This window comes from Chenopodium album, chromosome 25, assembly GCF_948465745.1.
Source record: "Chenopodium album chromosome 25, dcCheAlbu1.1, whole genome shotgun sequence".
In the NCBI taxonomy this organism is placed as follows: Eukaryota; Viridiplantae; Streptophyta; class Magnoliopsida; order Caryophyllales; family Amaranthaceae; genus Chenopodium; species Chenopodium album.
Window position 1 is genome coordinate 4,525,661 of NC_137858.1, and position 15,367 is coordinate 4,541,027.

The 15,367-nt window shown below is 33.7% G+C and overlaps 2 protein-coding genes across 2 annotated transcripts; both read right to left on the bottom strand.

Moving 5' to 3' along the window:
• Nucleotides 1-1,178: 1,178 nt before the first annotated feature.
• LOC145615080 (cytochrome P450 monooxygenase 76AD131-like) lies at nt 1,179-2,943 on the bottom strand. The gene is made up of 2 exons (XM_081670153.1): nt 2,047-2,943; nt 1,179-1,784 (listed from the first exon to the last, which is right to left on the bottom strand). The coding sequence occupies exons 1-2, from the start codon at nt 2,941-2,943 to the stop codon at nt 1,179-1,181; spliced, it is 1,503 nt and encodes a 500-aa protein (XP_081526279.1).
• A 3,048-nt stretch (nt 2,944-5,991) lies between these two features.
• Nucleotides 5,992-8,376, bottom strand: LOC145613392 (cytochrome P450 monooxygenase 76AD131-like). The gene is made up of 2 exons (XM_081668490.1): nt 7,412-8,376; nt 5,992-6,837 (listed from the first exon to the last, which is right to left on the bottom strand). Exons 1-2 carry the CDS (start codon nt 8,315-8,317, stop codon nt 6,232-6,234), a joined length of 1,512 nt encoding a protein of 503 aa, XP_081524616.1. The 5' UTR covers nt 8,318-8,376; the 3' UTR covers nt 5,992-6,231.
• Nucleotides 8,377-15,367: the final 6,991 nt, after the last annotated feature.

A 15,367-nucleotide genomic window follows, 5' to 3' on the forward strand; every position in this document is an offset into this window, starting at 1 on the left:
AACAGTCACTTAGTGTGGCCAACCGCATACAAAATGCGTTGTTTTTTGTAATTTAACTTGAATTTTTCCCATTTATCAATTTAAACTACATAAAATATCAAGTTAACCTTACAAACTAGGTCTTCACTAGTGACAATTAGTAAAAAGATGAACACCTTCTACTATAAAGTTGAAGATTTGATCCTCACTAGTGACAATTTGGGGATGAGATTCCCTCACCTTCTCCCGGTTCTCCCAAATTATCTAGTCTATAAACTTAAATTGACTCGTGAAGGGTTTCATCTTACCAACAAAAAAAAAAACATAAAATTATAGTTTGCGAAAAAAAATTAAAAATAATTTTATGTGGTCAAACATACTTTTATGAATGTCATATTAATCTCATGTAACAATGACCCCATCTCGACTTCTCGAGTGGTTATTATCATATTTTCACAAGTTTTGAGATAGTATTATCTTACTTAGCCATAGAGTTCTTTTCTTCTTTTGGACTTGGGTCACTAGAGTTCTTTTCATTATCGTGTAGACTGAAACCTGGAGTTATTCATCTTTTTTGAAGTACACAAAAGGCAAATCCAGCACCTTATAGACTGGTCTTTGGGCCCATTTGGAATTGATCATTTTGTCATAAAATTATGAGTGGGCTGCATTATTAAATTTGGGCTGTTTTTAGTGCTACACTCGTGCAGGGCGCAGCCCACTAAAAAGGGGAAACATTTTGTCATTTTTTGATGATTGATGAGCTGTGTTTCAGCATTTGCATGCTCAACAAAACAAAACTAAAGGTGGGATAACTGGATAATTATGTTTTAGTTGCAACATAAATGTTAATGATAAACAAAAAAGGAGATTTAGATTCTCCTAAGCATCAATGAACTGCACTTGGTGTTTGTGTTAAGCTTTCAAAATTATTTTTTAGGGGTAAGCTTTTTAAGTTATTCTGTATTATACAAACATGCAAAATAATAGAATTTTTTGTGTGCAAATGTATGTATTTAAATTAACCTTTGTATATCATATATGTTATCTGTTTAAATCTTATTGAGAGTCATATTTGAAAATTAAAACATAAGTCCTATGACGAAATCTAGATATAATCAAGCAGAAAATTAACCAACTCTCCTTATTTGGAATAACCTACTCCGCATTATTTTGCTGCTTCTAAGTTTTCACCATTATTATTTTGAGGTTGGAATAACACGGAGAGGTATGGCTTTTTGTATGGTAATTCCAAACTTATCATTCATATCCAAATCTTCTGGCTTTAAACCATCTCCAATTTTCCAATTAAAACCTTGAAGAAGACTCCCCAACATAAGATTCAACATTCGAAGTGCCAATGTATCACCAGGACACGCCCTTCTTCCTGTTCCAAAAGGTATAAGTCCAAAATCTTGCCCTTTCAGATCAATTTCGTGCTCCAAAAATCTCTCAGGCAAAAACATATCTGGATTTTTCCAATGCTTGGGATCTCGTGAAATAGCCAAAAGGTTAACGAATACTTGTGCATTTTTAGGCACAGTGTAACCATATAATTCAACATCACTGCTTGCTTTACGTGGTAGTAGAAACACAGTCGGTGGGTGCATCCTTAACGTCTCTTTCACTATTGCTTGTAGATAAGGAAGCTTTGAGATATCAGACTCTTCAACTACCTTGTTCCCACCTAGCACTTGTTTGAGTTCATCTTGAGCCTTGGCCATTTTTCTAGGGTTGCGCAATAGTTCTGTCATTGCCCACTCTAATGTGCTAGAAGTAGTATCTGTTCCTGCTGTAAAAAAGTCCTGTCCAATCAACATGCCTAATTAGTACATGCAACTAGCAAATTAAATCCTGAAGTTTCACAACATGTTTTCCATACCTTTATTTTACAAAGTCATAATATAAACGAATATAACATATGCATTTATCCATTTTAGCTATTACTCTAGTCGATGAATTAAGTTTATTTTCTCTAGTTATAGAAAAAAAAAATTTGTAGTAGTTTCCAACTATTAGACATATATATCTTGTTTTTCAAAAAAAAAAAGTACAAATGAAACTCACCATGAGAAGATGATTAATATCAGCAAGACTTAACTCAGACTCATTCTCTTTCATTAGTTTAAGAAGGGTGTCCAATACATCACCACCACTTCCACTAGTGGCAGAATTTTTCAACCTCTTATGTATGATATCCTCAAAAACCTTATTTAATTTATTCCCATAAACCATCAACTTATAATTCACACTAAACACACGTAAAAACCTTAACATAGGAAAACAATCTACCAAATTAGGTTTTCCAATCTCCACCATAATCCTCCAAACAAGCTCCTTAAACTCTCCTGAATCACTAGAATTATAGCTAGCCAAATCGAACGAAAAAAACGTGTTTGACAACAAATTTAGCGAAGTTGTAAATGCTACTCCTCCGACATCAATTGCTTCCCCTACCTTACTACACTCCTTTACGTACTCAATAAGTTTAAACACTTTTTCTTGTCTAAGGGCTTGACTCGCATCAAGCCTTTGACTAGAGAACAAATGAATGGCCGAGATTTTCCTTAACATTCGCCATTTTGGACACATGGGTAGCCATGCTATGGAGTATTTGTCATGCCCATTTGCACGCACCGCGGCAGAAACTTGCCTATCAGATAGCGCAAGGTCATGTTTTTGGAACATTTCTTTGGCTACTTCCGCAGAGGATACAACAATAGTTGTGATAGTTCCGAATTTAAGAGAGATTAAGGGGCCATAAGTTTTGGCTAGATTAGCCAACGTATGATGAGGTAAATCTCCAAGATGTGGCAAATTCCCTAAGATTGGTACAGGTTTAGGCCCTGGAGGAATCCTTGCATTTTTATTATTTGTGGTGAGAGTTGAATTGAGCTTGAAAACATACATTAAAACCCAAAGAAAAGGAACTGCAACAAACAATATTGTGTAGTAATAATCCATTTTGGCTATAATTATATGGTTGGTATTATGGCTTAATTAATGTGGGATGATCAACTGTGTTGATGGACGGCTTTATATAATTAGTGAGTAGCTGAGTATTACTTAGTTAAGCAATTAGCTAATATACACAGATTATATACAACTATATAGTAAGGCTCTTGGATTTGATCTTCGGTTAGAAATTAAATCAAGATAGTCAACTTCTATGACTTTATTCTTGAAAACGGATAATATACTTTTCTTCTTTTTTTTTTTTCTTTTTTCTTCTTTGGTGAACACGAGGGGCAAGCCCCAAAAAAACAAAGAACAAGCTAGAACAAAACTACAAAGGAAGAAACAAACATAACGAAACAGAAAGTAGAAAAAGAAAAATAAAAACTAAAACAGCTCCTTTATTCAAACATAAAGTCTTCACGCTGCTTCGGTAGGAACTCTCCTAAGCCTCGTGACTCCCCCCAAGTCCTCCAATAAAATGGCACGAAGGTCCTCTGGGACCGCCTCAAAGAAGACTATTTTCTGAGTGGACGTTGTACCAAAATTAGCTAGCCAATCTGCAACTCGGTTAGCTTCCCGGTAGCAATGCCCAATTCTAAGTTACCAATCTCGGTTTGAAATTAAGGCCTTACATTTACGAATTAAGTGAATAAAACGGATATATATACTACAGAGTATCATTTTCTTTAATCTATTAATTGTATTTACATGGATTAGGCAATTATAATAAGGCTCTTGGTTTGAAAATTAAAATAGTTAACTTAGGGTTTGTTTGGCATCGCTGTGATTTACTAGTTTTTTAATAGTATATTATTTATATCACATAATGAATCAAAATTTATTTAGACTTATTAAAATCATGATAATTTTGAAAAGTGACAACAGAAAATTGGAAACACTTTTTTTTTTTCCTGTTTTTGGTTTTTAGTTTTTTAAAAAAAAACAAAAAACTGAAAACCAAAAATGACGCCAAAAAAGCCCTTAGTTATCTTTGTCATTGAATTTATTAGCCCTGTAACTTGGTAAACCAAGAGAAAATTAAGAATTAGGGAAAATATTGTTGAAAAATTGTAATTTAAGATACGTAACACACCAAGGTTGTTAGAGTCAGCTTGGGATCATGTATGTGTTGGATTGAAAAGGGGACGTGTATCATCTGATGATCAATAATTTTACTCATATATAATGTGGTGTTTAGAAATTCAAGCATATACTAGTCATCGTTATCAATAAATTTTATGCAAGATTGTCAAAATTAGGATTATAACAATGATCAACTTTAATTTTTACTTTTATAATACAATTTGAATTCCATATAAATATACATGTAAGATGTAGTAGACTAATAGAGTAATTTGTCTTGGTAGGGTGATCAAATCAAATAATAATAAAATTATTAACAATTAATTATAAATGACGATACAAGGACGGAAGAAAAGAAGGTTACGTTGGTGTAAATTAGGAAAAAATTCTTCTATATTGACAAAGTATAAATGTTGACAATTTAACATGCATGCACGTCCACATTATCTCTATACTCACAATCACTGTGATAAAAAAAAGTCTTGCTTCCAATATTGATCTATTTGAGTCCTTAACGTAATATTATTCTTCCTAATCGAGCAATTTGATTTCAATGTGAAAACAAATTAATTTTCATTGCTTAACTACTAATAAAAAGTCAAATTTCCAACATCTACTTAATCGTTAATAGAATATATCGTTGGGAATTTTAATTATTCCCTGCTCGTGTGAAAATGCATTCATCTCGCGTGAAATGATTTGTACGAATGTAGTTAATAAATTCATAACATAAATTGGTATGTTATGTACAAGTACTTTTCCTATTATTATCTGAAGTACCGAGTTTTTCGTTCACATTCTCGCTCCCTTTACTTATAACTGTATAAGGCTAGTTTTGTTATGATCCGTCTCTCTTATTTTATTCTTTGGAATGTTGATATACATCATACATGAAAGTATCCTTTATCTAGTGGAAGGGATTATCTAATTTCAGGTAACCATATATTATAGTATTTCTTTTTGTAGTCCAAACTCTACATACTCAATACACCTTTATATACAGAACAGTTTGCCACTAATTTTTGTTGCTTTATTGGGCCTTTTTGTTACCTTTCCAACTATCATAAAACCTTTTGAAATGGGCTTTGTATTATTTTATAATGGGCTTTATCTCAGTGCTATACTCGTGTAGTCCCTAATATGAGGCAATTAAGTATGTTGCACCCACCAAATATACTTTTTTGATGATTGATGAGTTGCTTGTTGGAAGCTACGCAAAAGGGAAAAGTGAAGAGATTTGTGGGACGTACACAAAATATTATTACTTGTACAATTTCTGATTGTTTATGTATGCAACTATAGTTTGTTTAATTTTTCGATCGGATCATCGTCTAACATGAAAGATTAAAGTATTAATTTATTTTTAAATGTAGTTGTTAGTTTGATATAGTACTTTGTGCTTTATTAACGTATAATTACATAGATGACGACAAGTATAGTTTATAACGCGGACATATATATTTGAAAGTAGAACGGGATCAGATCAACCAATAATAATGACACAGTACATGCAACTATGCAAGACACATTTCAAACTATTGCAAAACAATTACACTAGGCAGTCTTTAACATTCCTCCCTTATTATCATCTTATATTCTGATGTAATGTTTGCAAAATACACACGTACGTACTATAACTTCTATTCCTCGTAGTCGTGCGTGTTACCTTGCCGCCATCTTAGACTTTGCTGCCACTCGCATTTACGGCCCACCTTTGTTCTCTACCACGATGAGTTATATTGCATACAATTTTTACTTTTTATTTGGAATCAATCAAATTCATTATTTGGCCATTTTATGAGTGCTAAGAAAATTTAAAATGCAAAGATTACAATTTTATTTTAGTTGACTAGTTCTACTAATTAGGTTAGATGTACACATAATCAGTGAAAATTTATACAACAATGGGAGTTACAATGAATATGAATATATACAATTATAAGAAATAGGATATGAAATTCAAATTTTACTCCAAAGTTTTCTTAAACTTAAAGGAGTATTCTGCATTTATCATTTAAGGGTACAACTTCTAACGTAACTAGTAGTTCAAGAGAATATTTTTCAACATAAAAATGTATGGAAGTTGTGTAAGATGACTCCGCATTATGGAAATCAATCTAGGTAAATAAAAAGTAATCAATTGAACCAACCCTTTTAATTTTATTTAGCCTATGTTCCACGTCTTTCCTACTTTTTTTTTTTATTTTTAATTTACTTGGAGAGAGGAATGGCTCGAAGAGGTATAGCTTTTTGTATAGTAATTCCAAATTTATCAGTCATATCTAAATTTTCTGGCTTGAGCCCATCTCCAACCTTCCAATTAAAATTGTGAAGAAGATTCCCCAACATAAGATTCAACATTCGGAATGCCAATGTATCTCCCGGACATATCCTTCTTCCAGCTCCAAATGGAATAAGTCCAAAATCTTGTCCCTTCATATCAATTTCACGCTCCAAAAACCTCTCAGGTGAAAATAAATCAGGATTTACCCAGTGATTGGGATCTCGTGAAATAGCCCAAAGGTTAACAAATACTTGTGCATTTTTAGGCACAACATAACCATATAGTTCAACATCACTTGTTGCCTTACGTGGAAGTAAAAACACGGTTGGTGGGTGCATCCTTAAAGTCTCCTTCACTATCGATTGTAAGTAAGGAAGCTTTGAAATGTCAGATTCTCCAACAATATTATTCTCTCCTAGAACTTGTTTCAATTCAGCTTGAGCCTTTGCCATTTTTTCCGGGCTATGGAGGAGTTCAGTCATTGCCCATTCTAACGTACTTGAGGTAGTATCTGTTCCCGCGGTAAAGAAATCCTATCACATAAAATATTATCATAATTAGTTAACATTTAAACTTTATTTATGACTACTGACTACTTTAAGACTAACACGCGCTACTAACAGTACACTCTAATAAAAATAATTTAACCATACACAAAAAGAACCGAATGTACTAACATCCGAGTTTAGTTGACCGATTATGAGGCCATGACTATGACAGTATGACCATCTGAGAATATGCAACAACAACCTAATATTTGACTATGTACTGATCTGATGATGTATGTTTTATACTATTGTTTATTGTTCACTCGGTATTATTCTCTTGAAGCAACAAACTATATTAAAAGTCGTTAGGTCAAACGATCAAGATATATACCCTCTTTATTTTTTTTTCCTATTATTAAGACGGTGATTGTCTCATAAAAAAATTAATTTAAAACTGAAAGAATTGAACTTAGCTTTTAAAAATATAGGGAGTAAATATTTTTCTTAATTATAATCAAAAAGATTAAAATTTTTTATATGATCAACTTATTAGAAAAAAAGAGTTCATAATTAAGCAAGATAGTTAATTTATAAAAAAATGAATTTAAATTTGACTTACCATGAGAAGATGCTTAATATCATCAAGACTCAACTCAGATTCATTCTCCTTCATGATCTTAATAAGTGTATCCAACACATCACCACAATTATTATCACCACTAACACCAAAACTTTCCAACCTCTTGTTTATAATATCCACAAAAACCTCATTAAGTTTATTACCATACCCCATTAAACTGCAATTAACACTAAACACACTCAATAATCTTAACATGGGAAAACAATCAACCAAATTAGGCTTTCCAATCTCCTCCATAATTTTCCAAACAAGCTCCTTAAACTCCCCGGTATCACTAGAGTTATAACTAGCCAAATCGAACGAAAAAAACGTGTTAGACAACAAGTTTAACGAAGTTGTAAATGCTACACCACCAACATCTATAGCTTCCCCCGTTTTACTACATTCCTTAACGTACTCCATAAGTTTAGACACTTTTTCTTGTCTAAGGGCTTGACTCGTGTCAAGCCTTTGCGTGGAGAACAATTGAATGGCCGAGATTTTTCTTAGGGTTCGCCATTTTGCACACACGGGTAGCCATGCAACGGAGAACTTGTCGTGCCCATTAGAACGTACCGCGGCAGAAACATGCCTAGTAGAAAGTGTTAGGTCATGTTTTTGGAACATTTCTTTGGCTACGGTAGAAGATGATACAACAATAGTTGTGATACTACCAAATTTAACCGAGATTAAGGGGCCATAAGTTTTGGCTAGGTTAGCTAAGTAACGATGAGGCGAATCGCCTAGATGAGGCAAGTTACCAAGGATTGGTACGGGTTTAGGCCCCGGAGGAAGCCTTGAATTCTTATTAGAAGTGAGTTTTGAGGAGTTGAAATAATGTTTGAAAAGATGTAAGAAAACCCATATAAAAGAAAATAATATTAACAAGGTTGTGTAATAATCCATTTTATTTGGAGTGATTGATTATATTATGTGTTGGTTTTTGAGTGTTTATTAGCTTATCTTTAATTTGATAAGCTTGAAGAATATAGAGAGGTTATGCATGTATATATATAGGCAGGAAAGAAAGATATTTTAAAATATAAAAATTGTTATCTAAAATGAAAATGTAGCAATTCAAGGAGTTTCCGGTTGTTGACTTATAAAATGGTCAACATCGATGTCTTTTATTATTGAGCTCAGCAGCCTTGTATATATGCAATTAAAGGTCAAGAAAAATTGCTGTTCTACGTACATACGTACTGATCGAGAGTACTATACGCGTACATTTAACTATCTTTAGATTTCAGATCCAATCTTTGCGCACGATATCCTCCCGCTACGACTATGAGGGTGTGATAGATATTATTGTTAGATAATATTTGTCGGATATATTTGTTTATTTTGTATCTTTATCATTCTAGATCTCCTATCGTGATGAGGACTAGTCTTGTATCTCTATATATATTGATGAATAGTACACACTCCAATGAGAGGAGTTTTCCCGAAATCTAACAATTATTTTACTCTTGGAAAAATGTGTCTAGAAATCTTACAATAACTTACTGTGAGAAAGCAATATGATAACCTTAACAAGTCATATACTCTGTATATTTATACGTTTCATAGTAACTATTAACTAATCTTTAGTCATTGATTCTCCCGAGAGGCTACTTACAATTACCATGAATATGTCAAGGTTTTGGAAAATTGTCTACAATGTTGAGACTATTACATATTGACAATGTACGTACACAAGTAACAATGTATGGTGGGGTTGGTGCTAAATGGATTGTCCTTGTGAAAAGAAAGGGTGCAGTGAACACTAGTGAATGAAACAGAAATAGTGCTAGAGTGATTAATAATGTATAATTGTATATGAGTCGATGAGTGGCTTGTGCTAAGTTTTGGGTTGATATACGCGTATTAGAATAATCAATGCAGTTTGAAAAATTCTTGAATTTTGAGGGTTGCTTGTCTAAAATTAATTAGGGGTACAATCGGATATTTAATAGTATTTGAAGTTTGGTCATTTGCGAATCCAATCTTATTATGATGCTTTGTAATTTGTACTTGAACGTTATTTTACAAGTGATTCTTGTAATTTGTACTTAATTTGTTGGACCATATATTATGTATAGCTAATGGGCCGGTGTTATGTTCCGCCCTAATCTCTTAGGTTGTATATATACTTGTGTATACGCTTATACGAAAGACAACACTCTATTCTCTTTACATTGACATAATTACTTCTTATGGAGTATTATTTTATTTACGTTGTTCATCTGAAACAAATTAAAAAAAATTTAAACAAGAGAGAAAGTTGTGACACTCGTCAGACTCATGACGGTTAATAAATGTTTGATTCCTCTAATTTAGCTAAAGTGTATCGGCAATGTTGCAATTTTTTTTTTTTTTTCGAGAGAGGTACAGAGACCAAGCATAGAAAAAGAAAACAAAACGCAAATAAAAAACAACCTAAACACCTACTTAGGGAGGAATAAACCGTGGCATTGCCACACCCCTAGCATCCTCCTCTAAGATACAATTAGACTCTACCGGACCATGATTAAAATATTCTAATTGAGAGTCTTGAACAACTCCGCGGTTGGCCAACCAATCCGCCGCTCGATTGCCTTCACGATACACATGAGCTACTCGCACTTGCCATCTTGGGTCGTTTAAGAGCTTTCTACAATAAAGTATGTCATGAACATTCTCTCCTCTAGGCACTTCTTGCTTATGTAATGCTTGAACACACGAAAGATTATCCATCTGCACTTCCAATTTCTGGATTTGAAGGTTTTGGGCTAGCTCTAAGCCTCGAGTCAAGGCCATGACTTCAGCTCTGAAGGCCGAACAATAACCAAAATTACTAGCAAATGCTGACACCAATTTACCTGTGTAATCTCTGATTAGCGCACCACCTCCAGCAGGACCAGGGCAGCCCTTGGCTGCACCATCGCAGTTAAGTGCATACCACCCGTATTCAGGTGCTGGCCAAGCAATATTGGTCTGGACTTTCAGATTCTTGCTTGAACTCTCATCTTCAGCTAGGCTTCTCAATGCTCTCCTTGCCTCTTCATATCTAACCTGTAGAAAGGCCATGAAATCAAAGGGCATCTCTTCACGTTTGTTATGGACGAAACAATTTCGCCATCTCCAAATCCACCAAACCATGATGCCAAAATAAGTAACCCAACTTTCCTCATCATGAGTATCAGGGTCTCTCATATTTTTTGCAATCCACTCCTTTATACTACCTTGGTAGAATTGATTGAACACTTCAGGAGTGAGGGTCTTTCGCCAAATTACTTTGGCTGCTGGGCAATCTCGCAATATGTGGATTGTACTCTCTTCATGAGCACCACATATGTAGCATTTGGGATTATCAGTGAGGTTACGCTTGAATAAATTGAGGTTACCAAGAATCCGATCGTGGCAAGCCAACCAAAGGAAAGCTCGAATTCTTTGTTGCACGGGGGCTTTCCACACTATGTCCCAGCAATCATCATCAATAACATCGGTTTCATGCCTCATGATTTTCAGAGTAGAGCGAATTGAAAACTTCCCCTGCTTTCCATCATTCCAATATACTAAATCACCCATGCTTGAATCAATTCGGAGCTCGTGATTTTGGATAATTTTGAGAGTGACTGGGTCAAGATAGTGTGAAAATTCACTCCACTTCCAGCCATACCCTGTCTCCCACATTTCGCCTACAGTAGCACCCGCAATTTCCTCTGGCAAGTCTTGTGTAACCATATCACTAAGGGGGGGATCAGTACACCACTTGTGATCCCAAAAAAGAGTCCTTTCACCATTGCCAACAGCCATCCTTGTGCCTTCACTTATAAGCTTCGCACTTTCCGTTATTCCGCTCCAAACATTAGACATTCCCACTTTAGGCTCGAACATATCAAGGTCGCATCGACCTTTACAATACTTAGCCCTCAAGACCCGAGCCCAAAGAGCGTTGGGATTTTCTAAAATTCTCCATCCAAGCTTGGTTAAAAAAGCACTATTAGCCTGTCTTGCGGACATAATACCAATGCCTCCTTTAGCAGTAGGTTTTTGTAACATCTCCCATGAGAGGAGGTGAACCTTTTTGTGCTCATCATTGCCACCCCAAATAAACCGCCTCGTTTTTTTGTCAATTTCATCACATACACCTCGAGGTATTTTGGCTGTTTGCATAAAATAGAGCGCCATGGTAGAAAGGGTGGATTTTGCTAAAGTGATTCTACCCGCAAGAGAAAGATATTTTGACTTCCACCCCGCTAACCTTCTGTCAATTTTTTCACAAAGATGGCTATAAGTCTCAAGAGTGACACGGCTTGTCAAGGTAGGCATGCCCAAATATAAGCCCAGATCGTCAGATTTCTCCATTCGAAGTGCAGCGCTGATGCTATCTTGATCTTGGATAGTCATGTTCTTCGAAAAATACACCCTCGATTTTGCAAGACTGACCTTTTGACCTGAAGCTACACAAAACCGAGTAAGGCAGTCATGGATTACTTCCGCTTGCTCCACACTCGCTTTTGCAAAAAGAACTATGTCATCCGCAAAAAACAAATTCGAAAGCAAGGGACCATTCCTACTTGCACGAATGGGTTTAAACCTATTTTGAACAATCGCTTCCTCAATTGTTTGATAGAAACGTTCCATACACATGACAAAAAGATAAGGAGAAAGGGGATCTCCTTGCCTTATACCCCTACTAGGCTTGAAGCTTCGAGAAGGTTCACCATTCCATAAGACTTGTAATGATGCCGTCGAAATACACTCCATGATTACTTCAACCATAAAAATTGGCAAATTCATTTGAATCATGGTATCACGGATAAAGGACCACCGAAGCCTATCATAGGCTTTTTCGAAGTCAATCTTGATCGCCATATAACCTTTGCCTCATTGTTTGCGCTTCATGGTGTGAAGTACCTTTTGCATTATAACAATATTATCAGTTATTTGACGACCCGGGACAAAACTAGCTTGAGTATTGGATATCACATGAGGTAGAATAGGTTTTAATCGATTAACTAAAACCTTGGTTACCACTTTGTAGGCCACGTTACACAAACCAATGGGTCGAAATTGAGAAGCCAGTTCGGGATTATCCACCTTAGGAATTAAAGCAATGAAAGTTTCATTCATATGAGGTAGAATAGGCAATGTTGCAAATGATTGTTAATAAAAATATACATTTGAAATATGAGGAATTGAGGATGTAATGTGTACAAAAAAAAAAAAGAATAATTATATACATGTCGGGAGTATATTTCGCGTGTTGTTTGCCTTGTCTTTCTATACAAGAAGTAAGTAATTTAATTAGTACTCCAATAACTATACAAGAAGCCAAAAAAAAAAAAAAAAAAAAGCAAATTAAAATACTTATTTATTTTTAATTTTTAGAAAAAAGTTAGTAAAGTATGCGCTTACCAAACAGCTAACAATCAGTCAATCATATATAAAAAAGCAAAGTGCATGAGCACCACGACGGTGTTTACCAAACACGGCCCCATAATATTTTTGCTAGGTCGATAATTGCTCTAATTTTTTTTAAAATTTAAATTAAATAAATAAACGTGAAGCTAAAGCTAGCTACTTTCAATCTAATTTCGATATTTATTGTCTTTAGATTTAGTAATACTCACTAGAACTAGAACGTAGTTTTACTAATACACAAAATAAAATCTTAACGAAATATAAATATATAATAATCAACGTCATTAGAAAATTTATTAATTATACTACCTTTGTTTCTTAGGAGTATTAATTATAATAATAAATAATTTTTTAAGTCTTACAAATGTTATCTTTTGTTGGAATTAATAAAAAAAAAAACGAAACTAATATAAGAATTAGATATTATTAACAATAGTAGTAAAATTATACAAGTATTAAATTGGTTTGTGCAGTTCATACACACATAAATTAGTTAGCACCCGCCCACCAATAAGAACTGTAGGCTACTTTATATTTGTCACCTTCATATCTTTTTCTATCGAGTTAAAATTCTTCTCCACTTCTTCAACAAACAAACATTAAACTTTTTAATTATTAGGTGGCGATTCTTGATTCATGCCCCTTGTTCGATCTAGCCAAGTCTTGTTAGGCATATAGTTATTGCTAAACACTACTAGACAAGGATAGGGCCGGGACTAACTAGGGTTAGATTAATTAGTTGTAATGCAACAACGTAACTAGTTAGGTTACAAATTTGTATACTTCAACTTTAATTGTATTAGCACATGCCAAAAAAAAAAAAAAAAAAAAAAAAAAAAAAAAAAACAAACAAACCTAACCTTTAATTGTATTATACCACGTAAATATAATTGATCTTGGTTGAGAATGATAGTCCATCCCGTGGTCAAGTTATGACACCCCATTAAAAGATAAGCGGGTCAATCTGGGTCAAACCAAGATATATAAATCGATGAACTACCTCGACCTCTTGGAAGAAGGGGAAAAAAAAAAGACATGTGAGACTTTTCAATAACAATTATGCTAGCTTGAATAGATAGTTGATCCGGTGCATGTACAAATGCACAATACATGCGCTTGTTTGTTACACTTAGTTGCTTGAGGTACATTGTCACATCCGAGGTTGATTATATGCAAATCAAGTGTCAAGAAAAAGAGCACGCACTAGGCAACTAAATGATTAAAGTGTAAAACATCTACATTACAAGATAGAACATGGGTACAAGAAAACTCCACTAGATTTCAAGTGATATGTATACAATTCAACAACAATAATAATTGGTAGCATTTTCCACATTCGAAGTTACTATCCCTACATTATACCACTATCAATAATTATCACGACAAATCAATCAAAAGATAAGTGGAATAAAATTTGAAGACTATTTTGTAAATTAGTAAAAAAATTGAAAATAGAGAAAGAGACATCCAAGTAGTTACGCAGCCGGTGGGCGGTGGCTAAGCCACTCATATTAATAGCGACACGCACGAACCACCCAATTTCAATTGACGAACCCTAAATGGGGTGGGCATGCACCACGCACCATTATACAAGTATTATTTTTTACAATGGCGAATAATAATGCAACATTACATTCATTTCTTCTTCTTCCACTTTGTTTTGTGGCAAAAAATTAGCTTAATTATAATGATTATTAGTATATCAATTAATACTAAGTATTTCTAGCTATATCATTAGTCACCAACAAACAAGCATGGATATTATGGATATAATGATAACACAAATGACTAGATATTGGCCATTAGGAGGAGTGTATGGATCACAATTATTTAATTATATATATATATATATATATATATATATATATATATATATATATATATATATATATATATATATATATATATATATATATAATTGAATGAAATTTACTTATATCATACTCTAAGATTAATTTAGAATTCCTTCCCAGTAAAAATAAAATGGAAAAAGAGGTCAAGAACTTTTATATCACAAAGCTTTTTTTTTTCAAGAAAAAAAGGGAATTTAATCATTTTATTAATTAAAAAAAAAAAGTAGTCAAACGATAGTTACATATATTTCCTAAGAAAATAAGAGTTCCAGCACAAGTACATAACAACTTAAAACTAAATACATCATGAATTCGATCAACAATTATCTTAATAAGATTTCTTCACTTACATATAATAGGTATATATATATTTCTATATAACTTAATTACACTTCATAAATATATACAGAGTATATACATTAATACATACCAACAATTCGGAAATTGATTTTGGCACACCCTTAATTGATTTTGGCACACCCCTATGTGAGAAGAGCATAGAAAACTGTGCTCTCATATAGGGGTGTACCAAAATCAATTTAGGGTGTGTCAAAATCATTTCCCCAACAATTCATATAAGGATCTGTAACATGTAAACCATCAATGATGTAAAATTTCTAGGAACAATAATACTCGTAATATTTAGGACACAATGATACCCCCGTGTTAATTAATTTAGACATATAGTACATATATGAAGGAGTACATTATTTTC

What these genes read in the sequence shown, in the direction of transcription:
- LOC145615080 (XM_081670153.1), bottom strand. Translation starts at nt 2,943, where the DNA reads ATGGATTATTACTACACAATATTGTTTGTTGCAGTTCCTTTTCTTTGG. An exon ending in ATATTAATCATCTTCTCATG is followed by an intron (nt 1,785 to 2,046) that starts GTGAGTTTCATT and finishes TTGATTGGACAG; the next exon opens with GACTTTTTTACAGCAGGAAC.
- LOC145613392 (XM_081668490.1), bottom strand. Translation starts at nt 8,317, where the DNA reads ATGGATTATTACACAACCTTGTTAATATTATTTTCTTTTATATGGGTT. An exon ending in ATATTAAGCATCTTCTCATG is followed by an intron (nt 6,838 to 7,411) that starts GTAAGTCAAATT and finishes TTTATGTGATAG; the next exon opens with GATTTCTTTACCGCGGGAAC.